Source organism: Camellia sinensis, chromosome 12, assembly GCF_055761805.1.
Source record: "Camellia sinensis isolate YWXY chromosome 12, ASM5576180v1, whole genome shotgun sequence".
NCBI lineage: Eukaryota > Viridiplantae > Streptophyta > Magnoliopsida > Ericales > Theaceae > Camellia > Camellia sinensis.
In genome coordinates this window covers 132,335,837-132,352,287 of record NC_138972.1, presented here as the reverse complement: position 1 = coordinate 132,352,287, position 16,451 = coordinate 132,335,837, and the positions used below count along the sequence as shown (strand labels likewise).

Genomic DNA, 16,451 nt, shown 5'->3' with positions numbered 1-16,451 from the left:
CGGCCCAAACACGGACTTGCACAAAAGGCCCTCCAAATCCGAAATCTTATTTGTGGCCAATCGCAATATCCATGAAGGGCGCTCCGAATTCAGAGGCTTATTCGGCCCAAATGCGAACATGCACGAAGGGCGCTCCGAATTCGAAGTCTTTTTTGTGGCTAATCGCGATAGCCGCCAAGGGCACTCCGAATTCGGAGGCTTATTCGGCCCAAATGCGAACATGCACGAAAGCGCTCCGAATTTGAAGTCTTATTTGTGGCCAATTACGATATGCACGAAGGGCACTCCGAATTCGGAGGTTTATTCGGCCCAAACTCGAACATGCATGAAGGGCGCTCCGAATCCAGAGTCTTATTTGTGGCCAATCGTGATATGTACGAAGGGCGCTCCGAATTCGGAGGCTTATTCGGTCCAAATGCGAAGATGCACGTAGGGCGCTCCGAATCTGGAGTCTTATTTGTCATTTAACCATTTTTGACGAGACGGCGTTAAAAAAGGCATATTGCATTGCGGAATACATAGATGTGTACATGTTAGTATAGCAGCAAAAATCAAAAACGAACTGGCATGTCGTACAAGTTGGCTTAATGATAAAATTTACGTAAGTGGGTTGAATTCCAGGAGCATGGTAAACTTTTACCAGCCATGCCTGAAAGCCGATACGCCCCCGTTCCGGCAATCGAATCAATTTGGTAAGGACCGTCCCAGTTGGGGTCTAATTTACCGTTTGCTGGATTCTTAGTAACATGAAACACTTTCTTGAGGACCAGTTCTCCAAGTGTATAACGACGCAACTGCACGCGTTGGTTATACAACTTGGCGAGCTGCTGCTGATATCGGGCCATGCACGCAAGAGCACGATCTCAACGCTCTTCAATCAAAGTCAGATCTAAGGCCAACATCATGTCATTATGCCCCATGTCAAAAACCTTGAATTTCAGTGTGGGCAAGCCGATTTCAAGAGGGATAATAGCCTGTGTCCCAAAGCATAAAGTGAACGGCGTTTCTCCAGTAGACCGCCTCGAAGTGGTGCGATGAGCCCTCAGATTGTGCTTCGGAACCAGCCAACTCCACCATTCGAATTAAGAGGAGCACTATCCTCCAACTCTTCAACCCACTTGCCCTTGGCCTTCTCCAATTGTTTCTTGATGCCTTCCAGGATCATTTTGTTGGAAGTCTCAGTCTGATCGTTGCTTTGCGGGTACGCCGACGAAGAAAAGGAGGGCCGGATACCTTATATATTGCATAACTCCCGATAGATGCCACAATCGAATTGGGTGCCGTTGTCGGATACAAGTGCTCTCGGTATACCGAATCGAGTTATAATGTTTTTCCATACAAAATGTTTAATATCGACATCTCGAATATGTGTTAATGCCTCTGTTTCGACCTATTTTGTAAAATAGTCTGTTCCGACGATCGGGAATCGTTTGTTTCCCGGAGCCCGCGGTAATGGTCTGATGATGTCAAGTCCCCATTGAGCGAACGGCCATGGACTAGTAATGGAATTTAATTCTTCGGCAAGCAAATGAGTTAATGGGAAAAACTTTTGGCATTGTTCGTATTTCTTTACGTAGTTCTCGGCATTAGTACGCATGGTCGGCCAATAATACCCCTGCGTTACGGGTCGGTGGGCCAATGAGCGTCCTTTAGAGGGGGCACTGCAACTACGTTCATGTATTTCGGGCAAGAATTTCTCAACTTTGTCTGGATGAACGCATTCCATATACGGCCCAGAGAGATTTTTTGTAAAGTTTCCCTTGCGGATCTATATAATATTGCAGGGCTTTATTCCGTAATTTGTGGGCTTCTTTCTAATGTGTTGGGAGCTCTTCTGAGGAAAGAAATGCAGCGATAGGATCCATCCAACTCGATCTTGGTTCAATAATGTTAATTTGAACTGGTTCAGAAGAGGTGATGCTCGGTTCTGGGATGAACCCTACTTCGATTGTTCGTTTGATTTCTGAGTTAATGGCGAAAGCTATGAAGCACGGATACTTTAAATAGGGTGACGTATCCATATCGTATCCGTATCGGATACCGATACTCCTTGGATACTCATGGATACGTATCGGATACTTATTAAAAGTATCGGATACTTCTTAATTAATTTTTCATTAATTTTGGAGTATCGGATACTTAATTTTGAAGTATCGGATACTCCAAGTCATGTTTGCTTGTTTTATGAAATTAAAATTGTAACATTTATTGCATAGTAATATAATATAATATAATATAATATAATATAATTGCAAGCATAAATACAAGAATATTTTTCTAATACTTTGTTAAGTTTTTCAATAAGAAGAGCATAGTAAGTTAAATAATCGAATTTATCAAATTGATGTATCATAATTATTTTTTGCATGTCCCCTATAACTACATAGAAATTAAGAATTATCAAAAGAATATAACAATGGTAAAATTAAATATTAATAAATAAATAAGCAAGTAAACTTGAATATAATATTTTTCACTAGTGTCAAAGGAAAAAGCATAGGGACAAGTTGTGAACTGTTCTATTATTGTAATATAAATATATTAAACTTGATATTGAAATGAAATATTTGCAAGACCTATTAAAAATTTAAAAAGTAAACAAGCTACTGGCTTAAATTAATACAAAATTCTTAAAGGATAGTATTGTGCATTATAAAATTACATTGTGATTTCTTAACATTCTTTAGCTTATGTGTAACTCACTATTAATAATTTTAAAAAATATATTTTTCACAAACGTATCCTAGTCGTTTCCGTATTCTATTTTTTTAGGTTTTGTTGTATCGCCGTATCCGTATCGTGTCGTATCCGTATCTCGTATCTGTATCTATGCTTCTTAGGGCGAAAGCTAGGCAAGCAAGGGCATCCGCATGCGTGTTCTGATCCCGGGTTATCTGATTCAATGCATGGTGGTCGAATTCTGTGAGTAAGGAATTTGCCGTTTTCATGTAGGTTGCCATACGGTCATTTTTAGCGCATATTCCCCCTTCAACTAATTGATGACTAACTTCGAGTCACAGAAAACATGTAACCGCCGTGCACCAAGATGAAGTGTGTTACGAAGGACAGTTAGCAATGCTCTGTATTCGGCCTCGTTATTTGATGCATCGAAGCCCAGTTTGACTGCCTGCTCGATTATTGTCCCTTCGGGGCTCATGATTACTATGCCTACCTCGCTGCCACGCTAGTTGGATGATCCGTCACAATACATTTGCCAAATGTCTCCAACATATATTCGCCAGTCGGGTTTAAGTTAAAGGCGGGCTTGATCGAACTTGAAGTCGGCATGGCATCCCATGAACTCGGCTACAAAGTCGGCGAGCACTTGCCCCTTAGTGGTTGTTTTGGGCAAAAACTGGATATCATACTGGCCGAGTTCCAAAGCCCACTTAGAGACTCGCCCCGATGCTTCTGCGCTACGGAGCGCTGATCGGAGAGGATAGTCCGTTAATACCCCTATGGTATGAGCCTGAAAATAATGCATCAACTTTCTTGCAGCCATTGCGAGAGCAAGGATGAGCTTTTCTAGTGGTAAGTATCGTGTTTCGGCGTCGGCCATTGCCTTGCTTACATAATAAATTGGTCGCTGCTCTTCGAGTTCTTCCTTTAGTAACACGGTGCTGACTGCCTGGTCGGATATCGCTAGATACAAGATGAGCGGGTCGCCTGGCGATGGGGTTGCCAAGAGTGGCGCTGAACGAAGATAAGTTTGCAAGCCGTCTAGCGCGGCCGCGCACTCGGGGGTCCATTGGAATGCTTTACCCTGCCGAAGTGTGTGAGAAAATGGTCGGCAACGATTTGAGGAACGACTGATAAACCTATTGAGGGCAGCAACCATTCCCATCAACTTCTGAATTTCTTTGACCGACTGAGGGGAGCCAAGTTCTAGAATTACTGGGATCTGCCTCGAGTTGGCCTTTATTCTGTAATGGTTAACAATATAGCCGAGAAACTTGCCGGATCTGATGCCGAATGCACATTTTGAGGCGTTCAGTTTCATCTTGTACTTTCAGAAAACGCCGAAGGTCTCTGTTAAATCGGCTAGATAGGCGTGCTTTTCCTTGGATTTCACCACCATTTCATCGATGTATACTTCCATGGTGCGGCTGAGTTGTTCCTTAAACATGGTGGTAACTAGCCTCTGGTAGGTTGCCCCGTATTCTTCAGCCCAAAGGGTATGACCTTGTAACAATAGGTTCCCCTTGGGGTGAAGAATGCGGTCTTTTCCTGATCCTCTGGATGCATAGCAATTTGGTGATAACCCCTGTAGGCATCCAAAAAGCTCATGCGTTGATGATATGCCGTTGCGTCAACAAGTTGGTCGATTCTGGGAAGAGGAAAACAATCCTTAGGACAAGCCCTGTTCAAATCCATGAAATCCACACAGACGCGCCAAGATCTATCCTTTTTCTTTACAACCACAATATTGGACAACCACGTGGGATAAGTTATTTCATGAATTGCCCCGGCATCAAGCAACTTGTCAACTTCATCAACAACGGCCGATGTATGCTCCGCGGTTGACCGCCGACTTTTCTGAATGATTGGTTTGAATTTTAGATCGACGTTTAAATGATGCTGGGCCAGTCTGGACCCACCCCTGGCATTTCGTATGGTGTACATGCAAACACGTCGAGATTGCCGAATAAGAAGGAAACCAACTCACGTCTGTCAACTTCGTTCAAGAAAGTCCCGATCATGAAGAATTTGTCAGGGCTCCCACTGATTTCGATCCAATCAAGGTCTTCGGTTGCCTTCTCGCTAGGGATTTTCCCAATGTCCTCAAGACTCTCTCGATCCGGTGCTTCAATCGAGTTCACTTCCAGTTCCTTTGGCCCTTTTGCAGCAGCAATAAGATAGCATGCTTGTGTCGATTTCTGAGAGCCCCGAATTTGCCTAATGCCATATTCAGTTGGTAGGTGCTTGGCACAGCTTGCATAGCATGCAACCAGGTCCTTCCCATAATAAGATTGTATGGCGAGGAGAGTTTGACAACCAGAAATTCTACGACAACTGATTTGGTACCCGCCTGTACTGGTAGTGTAATCCTGCCCAAGGGATACTCGGGGTTGGCGTTGAAGCCGAACAATGGAGAATCGGCCGGTAACAGATCCGAATCACCGAAGCTGAGTTTGATGAACGTCTTATAATACATTATTTCTTAGGTGCTGCCCTCATTGATGAGAACACGCTCGATTGTGAATCGGTTCACGCATAACTCGACAACGAGGGGATCGGCATGGGGGAGAGTTTCTCCGTCTAGGTCAGTGTTGTCGAAACTAATCTTGTCAGTTTCATGGGGCCGTTTGGCTGGTGTGATTGGCTTCAATAGGCTAGGTTGCAACTAAATTGTATGTATTTGGGCTGACGAAGGTAGGTTGTGTATCATGTGAATTACACCAAGTGGAGGTGAATCCATCCGTAGAGCTACCATGTTCGGTGGATTGTTCTTTCGGACATGTTGCGCTAGTCGACTGTCTTGCACTAATTTCTCCAGGTGGTCCTTATGCATAACAGCTGTCAATGTCGTGGCCATGGTCCTTGTGATATTCGCACCGCCTATCCCTTCTCCTAGTATCAAGGGGCTCCATCATCTTGGGCGGCCACTTGAAGAACAGAAGATGCTGGACTTTGGGTAGGATCTTACTGATCGGCTCTTTCAATTCTGTATACTCCTTGTCTGAACGTCTAGTGCCCCTGTTATCCACTTGATACTGTTTGTTCGAACACTACCAGCTTGATCAGCGAGAGTCACACCGATTGTCTCGTTTAGCCCGAGTCCTAGGTTCAAGGCTCCTTGGTGGCACGACGCTTATTAGCTGAACCAGACTAGATGAAGCCGATTTAACGACTTTATATCCGGCCTTGACCTGCAAGGCATCGTCTTCCACCTTACAATACTCCTCAACTTTCTTCATTAGTGCTCAGACTGTTTTCGGAGGCCGTCTGGTCAACGAACTGCAAAGAGGACTATCGGGATGTAACCCCATCTTAAAGGCGATAATGGCCATGGAATCATTGCAGACATCATCCACCAAGTTGAAACACTCCCAATAACGCGCCAAATACTCACGGAGGGTCTCTTCTGGTTTAATTTGCATCGCCTAGAGAGAGTCGGCTTGCTTTGGCTGAACTTCGTTGGTGATGAATCTTGCCCTGAAGGATTTTTGGAGCTGATGAAAGCTTCTTATTGACGCCGGCTCCAGTTTATAGTACCATTTGACTGCCAACAGTCCCAGGCTACTTGGAAACATTCGACACATGAGGGCTTCATCATCAGCATGCAACGTCATTGCTTGTTTGTAGTGACGAATATGATCTGTGGGGTCTGATTTTCCATCATACAGGGTGAATGTCAGTGCTTTGAACTTTTTAGGTAGCACAGCTCTTGCAATGCATCGTACGAAAGGGTCGTGCTTGTCCTCTTCATCCGAACCATCACTTCCTTTCCCTCGCCTGTGCCGTACATACGGACTTCCTTCGGTCCAAGCATGTTTCTTGGAGTAATGTCATCTCTTGGTGTAACATCATCAACAACTATCGAAGGATCATCTGTCACGCTTGCCATGGACGCACTTGAGGATTCCCACAGACGGCGCCAATTGTGGTGAAGTGGTTTGGAAATACTCTTGGATCCAGTTAGACGCTCTTGATCCTCTGATTGCTACCTGAAAAAGGGATGAATACTCCGGTCGGGGGTGTCGGAATTAGCACTCCGACGGACAAGTCAGTATTTTCTCAAATTTACTTTTATCTCAAGTTATCTTGTTTATTTTCACATCCCTCTTTTTGGCTGACATTCCTCCCTTTTTATATTACGCCTGGGCCCAAGGGTCGGGCCCACTCTTGACCTCGCATATAATTATTTAGTGGGTCTTCCAGTTTAGTCTTGGCTCCCGTTCGGCTCCTTATATGGCCGATTCGTATACTTGGCTTCATGGGCACCTGGTCAGGACCAAATTGTCTTCGGCCTAATGTCTCAACCGGATGGCTCGGCCTTTCTTCCCCATTGATTCAATTCGGCCTCCACAGAATTAAATCATAAACTGTAAGATTCTAACAAAGCCGTTTTTGTATAATATATGAGAAAACTAATGCTTTACCAAAAGCCAGCAAATCTTATAACATGGTATAGGCAGAGGTGAACATCCCTGGAACACACAAACAATAATCTTGTGCACAAGAACTTCAGCTTTGATCTAGTAGAAAAGGCCACAGTTTAGTATTTATGTGTTCTTTATGTTCTTGTACCTCATTTTCTTTTCACATTTCAATTGACAAGTTTCATGGTGGTAATTTTGCAGGGACTAGCAAAATCCTTCAATGAAAACCATTATCCAGATCGAGCTATGAAAGAAAAATTGGCAACAGAATTTGAAATTACAGTTAAACAGGTTAGCAAATGGTTTGCAAATGCACGTTGGAAATTTCACCATCCATTGCCTGCCAGGCAGAGATCTACGACCTCAGGAGTTCGCAAGAGAAAAAGTAAGCCAGATGATCATCAAGGATCAGGTTAAATTCCAAGCGTTGAGAGGAGCAACTGAAACAGAAGTCTTCATCTTTCAGGTGAGTGCTTTGAACTTGTGCTCATATCCTCAGCTACAAAAAGATTCTTGGCCCCAACCAACACGGCATATGCCAAAACAAACATCTGCGTGATGTATCTCATCAAGAAATTTTCCCGAAACGCTAAAAGCATTTCCATAACCTTGTCCTCTTGTCCAACGATTCCGCCATGCATGCATTGTGCATATTTACTTTCATTATGACCTGAAATGTTGTGAAAAACCTTGTCCTCTGGTCCAACTGATTCTGCCATGCATGCATTGTGCATATTTACCTTCATTGTGACCTGAAATGTTGTGAAACACATAAATTGTCTTGGAAACACAATGGACTCATTCGAACAAAATACCCATGGCTTCCATTTTTTATTTATTTATTATTGTTTTTGTAGCAAATCAATGTATAAAGAGAAATAGATTATTGATTGATGTATTTATTCTGTTTACAATGATTCATATATAGAAGAGAAGAAGGTAGTAGGTGAAGGGGTAGTGGAGGTGGTAGGTGGAGTGAGTGTTAGTGGAGGTGGAATGTATAAAGAGAAATAGATTATTGATTGATGTATTTATTCTGTTTACAATGATTCATATATAGAAGAGAAGAAGGTAGTAGGTGAAGGGGTAGTGGAGGTGGTAGGTGGAGTGAGTGTTAGTGGAGGTGGTAGGTGGAGTGGGTTATGGTAAATTCTAACAGCCCCCCGCAAACTCAAGGAGGATAGAAACTAACCAACTTGAGTTTGAAGAGAGGAACAAAACAAGAAAATACATAAAAATAAAAAAGGATAGGTGACACTGTATGGTCGTGTCAGACCATTGGTGAAGACACTGGATGGTGGTGTCATAACGTTGTAGAGGACACTGTATGGGGGTGTCATAACGTTGTAGAGGACACTGTATGGGGGTGTCATAACGGTGTAGAGGACACTGGATGGCGGTGTCAGACCGATGTAGAAGACAGTTTATGGGGTCATGTCAGACCGTTGTAGCAGACAATGTTGTGACAGTTGTTGTGACAGTTTACGGAGTCTTGCTGGACCCTTGTAGAAACTAACCGGAATCAATGTCGGGACAGTTTACAGAGTCTTGTCGGACCCTTGTAGAAACTAACCGGAATCAATGTCGGGACAGTTTACAGAGTCTTGTCGGACCCTTGTAGAAACTAACCGGAATCTATGTCGGGACAGTTTACAGAGTCTTGTCGGACCCTTAAAAAGTCGCACCCTCAAAAGGTGTGCCCAATTCATAAAAAGGCGTGCCCAATTCATCAAAAGGCGTGCCGGACATGATGGCGAGGCACGTGGGCGCCTTGGCTTGCGTGCCCGTTTTGTCGGCTAGTGGCAAGAGGCGCGCGATGCGCGTGGCTGCCTCGGCTATTTAACGGAGGCTGAGGCCGAGGCAAAAGGCTGAGACAAAAACTTGCGAGAGATATTCTGAGAGAGATTTCTGAGAGAGATACTCTGTTAAAATTCAAGTATTATTGATTGATTTCTGATTGATGTTGTGTTATGTATTACAACTCCTATATATAGAAGAGAAGGTGGTAGTAGGTGTAGTGTAGTGGAGGTGGTAGGTGAAGTGGGTGCTAGTGGAGTAGGTGAAGGTAAAGATGGGAAATTCTAACAGCCCCCCGCAAACTCAAGGAGGAGAGAAACTAACCAACTTGAGTTTGGAGAGAGTAACAAAACAAGAAAATACATAAAAATAAAAAAGGATAGGAGACACTGTATGGTCGTGTCAGACCGTTGGTGAAGACACTGTATGGGGTGTCATAACGTTGTAGAGGACACTGTATGGTGGTGTCAGACCGATGTGGAAGACAGTTTATGGGGTCATGTCGGACCGTTGTAGAAGACAGTTTATGGGGTCATGTCGGACCGTTGTAGAAGACAGTTTATGGGGTCATGTCGGACCGTTGTAGAAGACAATTTGGTGACAGTTTACGGAGTCTTGCTGGACCCTTGTAGAAACTAACCGGAATCAATGTCGGGACAGTTTACAGAGTCTTGTCGGACCCTTGTAGAAACTAACCGGAATCTATGTCGGGACAGTTTACAGAGTCTTGTCGGACCCATAAAGAAGCTAACCGGAATCAATGTCGGGACAGTTTACAGAGTCTTGTCGGACCCTTGTAGAAACTAACCGGAATCTATGTCGGGACAGTTTACAGAGTCTTGTCGGACCCATAAAGGAGCTAACCGGAATCAATGTCGGGACAGTTTACAGAGTCTTGTCGGACCCTTAAAAAGTCGCACCCTCAAAAGGTGTGCCCAATTTTTCAAAAGGCGTGCCATCAAAAGGCGTGCCCACTTTATCAAAAGATGTGCCATGAAAAGGCGTGCCAGTGTGTCGGGCGGCAAGAGGCGCGCGATGCGCGTGGCTGCCTCGGCTATTTAACCATGACAGAGCCTGAGGCCGAGGCAGAAGCAAAAAACTGCGAAATCCTCTGTAAAACTCTTCGTTGTGCTGAGAGAGAGAGGCTGTAACACTGTTGTGCTGAGAGAGAAACTCTGTAATACGCTGTAACACTCTGTTGCCCAGAAAAAATGGCCTCGTCCTCGTCTTCCCATGGACTGCTCACCCTCTTTCCCGACCTCAACGAGTCAACGAGAGAGAGAACTGGTGCGGTGGCACTGGAACCTCAACCAAACACCGCTGGGTATACTCCGTTGAACTATCCGATGCGGTCTGTGGAGCAAAGAATGGCAGTGCTGTCGGATGTGGAGGCCAATCAGTATACTTTGAAGGCATGTGTGGAAAGCATGACGGCGGTCACAAACTTGTCGAACCGGCTGCAGAGTAGGACAAATGAGGTGCAGCATTTAAACTCCCAGCTGGCTCTGCTCCAACGCATGTATAAGGATGCGCGAGCAGAGATAAGCGTGCTAAGGGCAGAAAACAAGGAGCTGAAGCGGAAGGCCACCGTGATGTTCCGATTTGGAGGTCCACCAGATGCGGGAGTGGAGGAGTATGGTGGAGTGATCATGCCCAGTGGAGTGGGAAACACGGAGGCAACACCGGCAAGGACTGCCCAGGACGGAGGCAAAAAGAAGAGACCTGCAGTAGAGTAGAGGAGAAAAATCCCGCCTGTGGGTGTGGTTGTTTTGTTTGTGTGGTTTTTTTTTTTTTTTTTTTTTTTTTTTTGATGTAAAATTGTGAACGGGGGAACCCCGACATGAATAAAAGGAGTGTGGTGTGCAAGTTCGTCGTCTGCCTGTTTTTTTTTTTTTTTTTTTTTTTTTTGGTTTAAAAATAATAATAATAATAATAATAATAATAATAATAATAATAAGAAGAGGGGACAAGCCCACATGGGTGACTTGGAAAGGTATATATAGTCTATATACTCAAGTGGGATGAATGATGTTGGGTGCTGCGGTTGGCTGTGTAGAGAGAGGTTTGGGTCTGTGTGGAAGCATACACTGACTGGATAAATATTAAAGTAAATATTAAAATAAAAAGAAAGGAAAAGAGATGGTTGAAAGTGAGAGAGAGGTTTAAAGTGGGAGAGAGAGAAAATCGATTCTTGTGTTTTTTTTTTTTTTTTTTTTTTTTTTTATTATATTGTTTGTGGTGGTTGTTGATGAGAAATAAGTGACTCAAAGCTCACATGGCGTCAAGAGGAGTGGGGCTGTCTCGTACACATCCGAGAGAGAAGAAGCCATAAAAAAAAACGCTCAGCGCCGATCTTGGGGCGAAAACCTCACATACTACACCGGAAGCGGATACCGCGGAGGAGCCGTCACTGGCGCCGGAAAAGGTATCGGCGAGGGCGTAAAATACTCGGAGGCCGGCGAGACGATGAAGCTCCGAGTCAATCGGATCTGGAACGCGTCGGGTCACACGGGTCGGAAGACGGATCTTTCTCTTCCCACAGTGTAACGCTGAGAAGCAGGCTCTTGGAGAAGTGCGTTCTGAGCTTCTGGACACCCAAGTAAACCCGGCAGTGTGGGAAATTAGTGGACACATGGTTTTGAAGAGGAAGAAGAGGGAGATCATGGTAAACCAGGCGCAATCTTGTGATCTGAAGGATTTGGTCCAGAAGTTTATTCCTGAAGCAATTGGTAGGGAGATTGAGAAGGCAACTTCAAGCATCTTCCCTGAGTTGTTTAGAGAAGGTGAAGTCCACAGGCTCTGTAAATAAGGCAACTCGCCAGGTACTAGAGAGCCCCTTGAGTGATGACAAGAGAAGTTGGCAGAAGCAATGTAATTATGCTCCAATCTTTTTCCCAACCTGACGGAGTACGGACTGCAAATGTCTCTGCCAGCACTTAAGTTGAAAAGTTCACTTCACAAAGGATCTCCAGCTGGATAGTAACAAATCAACTGAGACGTCCAATCTCCGGCGAGAGAACAAGGTGAGCGCTGCCGCAGCTGCCTGAGAAGTGAGATCCTTCCGCGCCGCCGTGAGAGAGAGAGAGAGAGAGAGATGGGTATAAGGGTCACCAAATCGGGTTGTTGCTGTGGCGTTGATTGCGCAGACACCGAAGGGATCGGAAGTGAGTGTTTGGAGAGGTTTGAATTGGTTGAGCTCCGGCGGGCGGTCAAGACAAGGTTGCCGCCCGCTGGAAGACGAAGAGCACCAAGATCTTTAACCTTGCTCTGATACCATGTTAAAATTCAAGTATTATTGATTGATTTCTGATTGATGTTGTGTTATGTATTACAACTCCTATATATAGAAGAGAAGGTGGTAGTAGGTGTAGTGTAGTGGAGGTGGTAGGTGAAGTGGGTGCTAGTGGAGTAGGTGAAGGTAAAGATGGGAAATTCTAACATACTCTGTAATACTCTGTGGCCCAGAAAATGGCGTCATCTTCCCGGAGTCTGCTCACTCTCTTTCCCGACCTCAACGAGTCAACAAGAGAGACAACTGGTGCGGTGGCACTGGAACCTCAACCAAGCGCCCCGGAGTTTACTCCGTTGAACTTTCCGATGCGGTCTGTGGAGCAAAGAATGGCAGTGCAGTCGGATGTGGAGGCCAATCAGTATACTTTGAAGGCATGTGTGGAAAGTATGACGGCGGTCACAAACTTGTCGAACCGGCTGCAGAGTAGGACAAATGAGGTGCAGCATGTAAATGTCCAGCTGGCTCTGCTCCAACGCATGTATAAGGATGCGCGAGCAGAGATCAGTGTGCTAAAGGCAGAAAACAAGGAGCTGAAGCGGAAGGCCACCGTGATGTTCCGATTTGGAGGGCCACCATATGCTGCAGTGGAGGAGCAGGGAGGAGGCAACTTGCTTGGTGGTCTAGGAAGCACGGAGGCAACACCGTCAAGGGCCGCCCAGGACGGAGGCAAGAAGAAGAGACCGGCGGCAGAGTAGAGAAGGGAAAATCCCACTGTGGGTGTGGTGGTTTTGTTTGTGTGTGTTTTTTTTTTTTTTTTTTTTTTTTTTTTGATGTAAAATGGTGAACGGGGTTGTTCGCTGAGATGAATAAAATATGGGTGGTTGTGCAAATTTGTAAATTGTTTGCAATGGTGTTTGGCTTTTTTTTTTTTTTTTTTTTTTTTTTTGTAATAAGAATAATAATAATAATAATAATAATAATAAGAAAAAAAATGGGTATCATATATTGATAAAATCTGAATTTGGAAAAATCTAAAAAATTGGAGCACCTCTGGAAAATCTGAATTTGGACAAAAGTGAATGGATGGTATGGTGCAGAGTGGCATATATTGGTGCCTGGCACCCTGTCCGAGAAGCATGCATTGGTGGGGCAAAAGTGGGTGGTGGATGGTTTGGGATAATATTTTATAAGAGCATTGGAAGCTTTGTTGGGTTGTGTTTGGTGGTTCAGGGAGAATGTGCATGTGCAGAAAGAGAGAACATGTGGGTGTGATTAAATAAAGAAAAGAAGAATGGGTGTGGAGCACTAAGAGTAAGCCTGCTGCTCCTCTGCATCATCACTGATTATGTCGCCCAGTGGGTTGTGCTGTTGCTGTCCATGTGCGTTGGTGAATTTTCTGGTGCTGACTATGTATAAGTTGCCGACGGGACTTTGTAGAAAAGCGCTTCAGGAAAAGCAGCGACGTAGGCTTACGAAGAAGGGGATTTTGCCGCAGAGAAGTTGTAGGTGTGATTGTGGGTGTGATGATACGGAACTGCAAATACAGCCCATCTCCGCCAACACCCGGCTTCACCGTCGCAGCAGGAGACGAATCGGAGGCACAGCTCCGACCCAGAAAGTCATGAAAAATGGTGGGTCTCTCCAAACGAAGGCTCAACATTCAAATCATTGTAATCCTCTGAAAAGGTTCTAACCCTCTCCCTAGTTCAAGGTTGAGGTCGATTCACTCCGGGTTTGTTGGGTCACCGACTCCGAAGCTGAAGAGAGAGAAAGTGAGGTACCGAGAGGGAGAGGGAGGTTTGAATTGGTTGAGATCCGGCGGACGGTCAAGGCAAGGTTGCCGCCCGCCGGAAGGCGAAGAACACCAAGATCTTTAACCTTGCTCTGATACCATGTAGAAAATCAATGTATAAAGAGAAATAGATTATTGATTGATGTATTTATTCTGTTTACAATGATTCATATATAGAAGAGAAGAAGGTAGTAGGTGAAGGGGTAGTGGAGGTGGTAGGTGGAGTGAGTGTTAGTGGAGGTGGTAGGTGGAGTGGGTTATGGTAAATTCTAACAGTTTTCTATTCTGTCTGGCACAATGACCATTTGCATGATATGATGTGAAGGTTGAGAGTAAGAACCTATGAGGAGGGTGGTGGTGGAAGAAGATTGTATGGATCTATATTTGATTTATAAATGATGATTATTTCCTTTTTTTTTTTTTTTTTTTTTTTTTGATGATGATGTTCCTTACAAAAAAAATAAATAAATAAATAAAGAATTGAAAACCTGTTCGCTGTTTTTTGTAACCAGAAAATAGAAAACTGACAATGTTATGATACCCAAGTAATTGGGGATAGGATTCTTTGTGTTTGGATTATCAGATTTTAGTTTGTCTTGCAACAAACAGTAAATACCATTTTAGTTGTTGTCTTAGGGCTTTGCCAAATAGCCCCAAATAGCTATATTCTCTGTAGTAAGAGCTGGTGGTTTGTCCATAATTAACATGCAGTGCTCGAACACTTGTACATCACCATATTCAAAAATAATTCATTATATTAAACAAATCTTAGCACTATGATAACTTTTATTATCTTGTATCAGTTCCATGGCTATATGGTCTTCCTCGTGTTTAAGATGACTTTAATAATATGGATCATTTTTTGACAATACTCCTCTGGAGATTTACTTTCTGTTTGACAACTGCTACATTTTATTTTTTATTTTTTTGAGTTCAGTGAATTTTTTTTCTTTATCTTTTTTTTTTTTTTTTTGTGTCAAAATTTTTTTATATTTCAAGTTCGTCTAGTCTAGAAGGATTCAATAAGTAATTTTATTTTTTAATCTTCAGTGGAGTTTTTTTTTTCACTTTTCAGGTCCATTTATTAGTCTAATAAAACTTAAAAGTGAAAAGTTTTATTTTAAAATTTTTAATAAACATTCACTTAAGACGAAAAATAAAATTAAAATAGCAATTGTCAAACCGAATTTTAAATTGATGTGTGGTGCTACTTTTGTGCAAACGGGGTTGACCTTCAGCTTTGGCTTGTCTTTGCAGGATTTTGTTGTTGATGCTTGCGGTTGCTGGTAGAGGTCGTGCAGTTAGTGCCTGCCTTTCTGTTTCAATTTCAGTTCATGATGGTTTGTTTCTATGTCTGTTAGTTTATATGAAAGTGGAAACTCTATGTTCCCCACCTTTATTTCTGAAGTTTTTATTTATTCTCAAAAAATATTGATCAAGGATTGCAAGTTTAAAAGTTGAGGTTGTGTAACTGGTGCTTGCCTTTCTTTTTCAGTTTTAGCTTATGACAATCTTTATGTATGTTGGTTTATATGTAAGTGGAAACTCTATGTTCCCCACCTTTATTTATGAAGTTCTTATATATTATCAAAAAAATATTGTTTAAGGTTTGCAAGTTTAAATAATAAGGTTGTGTTGGCTTTTTCTCGGCCTTCGAAGGTTTTGAAAGTAATTTTGAGTGGGCTGGAAAGGATTGAATAATTCAAAATTAAAGCCAAACATTTATCAAGCAATTGTATTGATATTCTTTTTACCTTGGTTCTTTTTGCTTCTCAGCCCTCACTATATAAAGAGATCTGTGTACTGTTCATAGTACACAATTCAGTATACAATTCTCTGCTCTTTTATAGTCTAGCAATTAGACAACAATCAAGAACAAATTCTCAGCCAATGTACGGTTGTCTCTGCATGATCTGCACAGAAAACATACAAAAATCTAGTCTTTATCTTTTAACCATTTACATAAAAGAAAAGAAAAAACACAATATCAAACAGAATTCTAGAATTATAATATTTTAAAAAAAAATTGAACAAGGTGCACAAAATATCACTTAATGTTATTGTTCTCGCATTTTTAGTAGTAAAATTGAATTAAGAGCTCATGCTTGAGATTGAATTAATTCCTCTACTTTTTTGTAGGTAAATATTTTATAGAAAGTATGATTAAATAAACAATCCAACCAAAAATAATCAATTCAAATTTTAGAGATTTTGATTTTCAAGTAGAATCTAGAATGATACAAAATTTGAAGTATATAAAAATATAATTAAAACTTCATAAATTTAATATCATAATAGTGAATTGGATTGGGTCGAAATTTGGTAGAGTGAAAATCATTTACTTTGCACCTTCCATTAATAAAACACAATTTTTTTTTTTTTTGATTTTTGTATTAAACCCCAAAGTTAGTTGGATTTTGGTAACTTAAAATTAAAATAATCGGGAGTCCTCCACTAATAATAACAATTTATCTTTGTGTTTGGTGCTGAGGGGTAAACTTAGTTGGGATTTTGCAAGTTTGCAATT

General features: G+C 42.6%; 1 protein-coding gene across 5 annotated transcripts in view; it reads left to right on the top strand.

The window, feature by feature from the left end:
- The window catches only part of LOC114295862 (pathogenesis-related homeodomain protein), a 41,614-nt gene extending 26,220 nt beyond the window's left edge, over positions 1 to 15,394 (top strand). For all 5 annotated transcript variants that reach the window (XM_082899907.1, XM_082899904.1, XM_082899903.1 and 2 more), the window contains 2 exons: positions 7,305 to 7,569; positions 15,182 to 15,394. In XM_082899907.1, coding sequence (XP_082756033.1) covers positions 7,305 to 7,520 — 216 coding nt within the window. In that variant the 3' untranslated portion in view covers positions 7,521 to 7,569; positions 15,182 to 15,394. The remainder of the gene's footprint in view (positions 1 to 7,304; positions 7,570 to 15,181) is intronic.
- Positions 15,395 to 16,451: the final 1,057 nt, after the last annotated feature.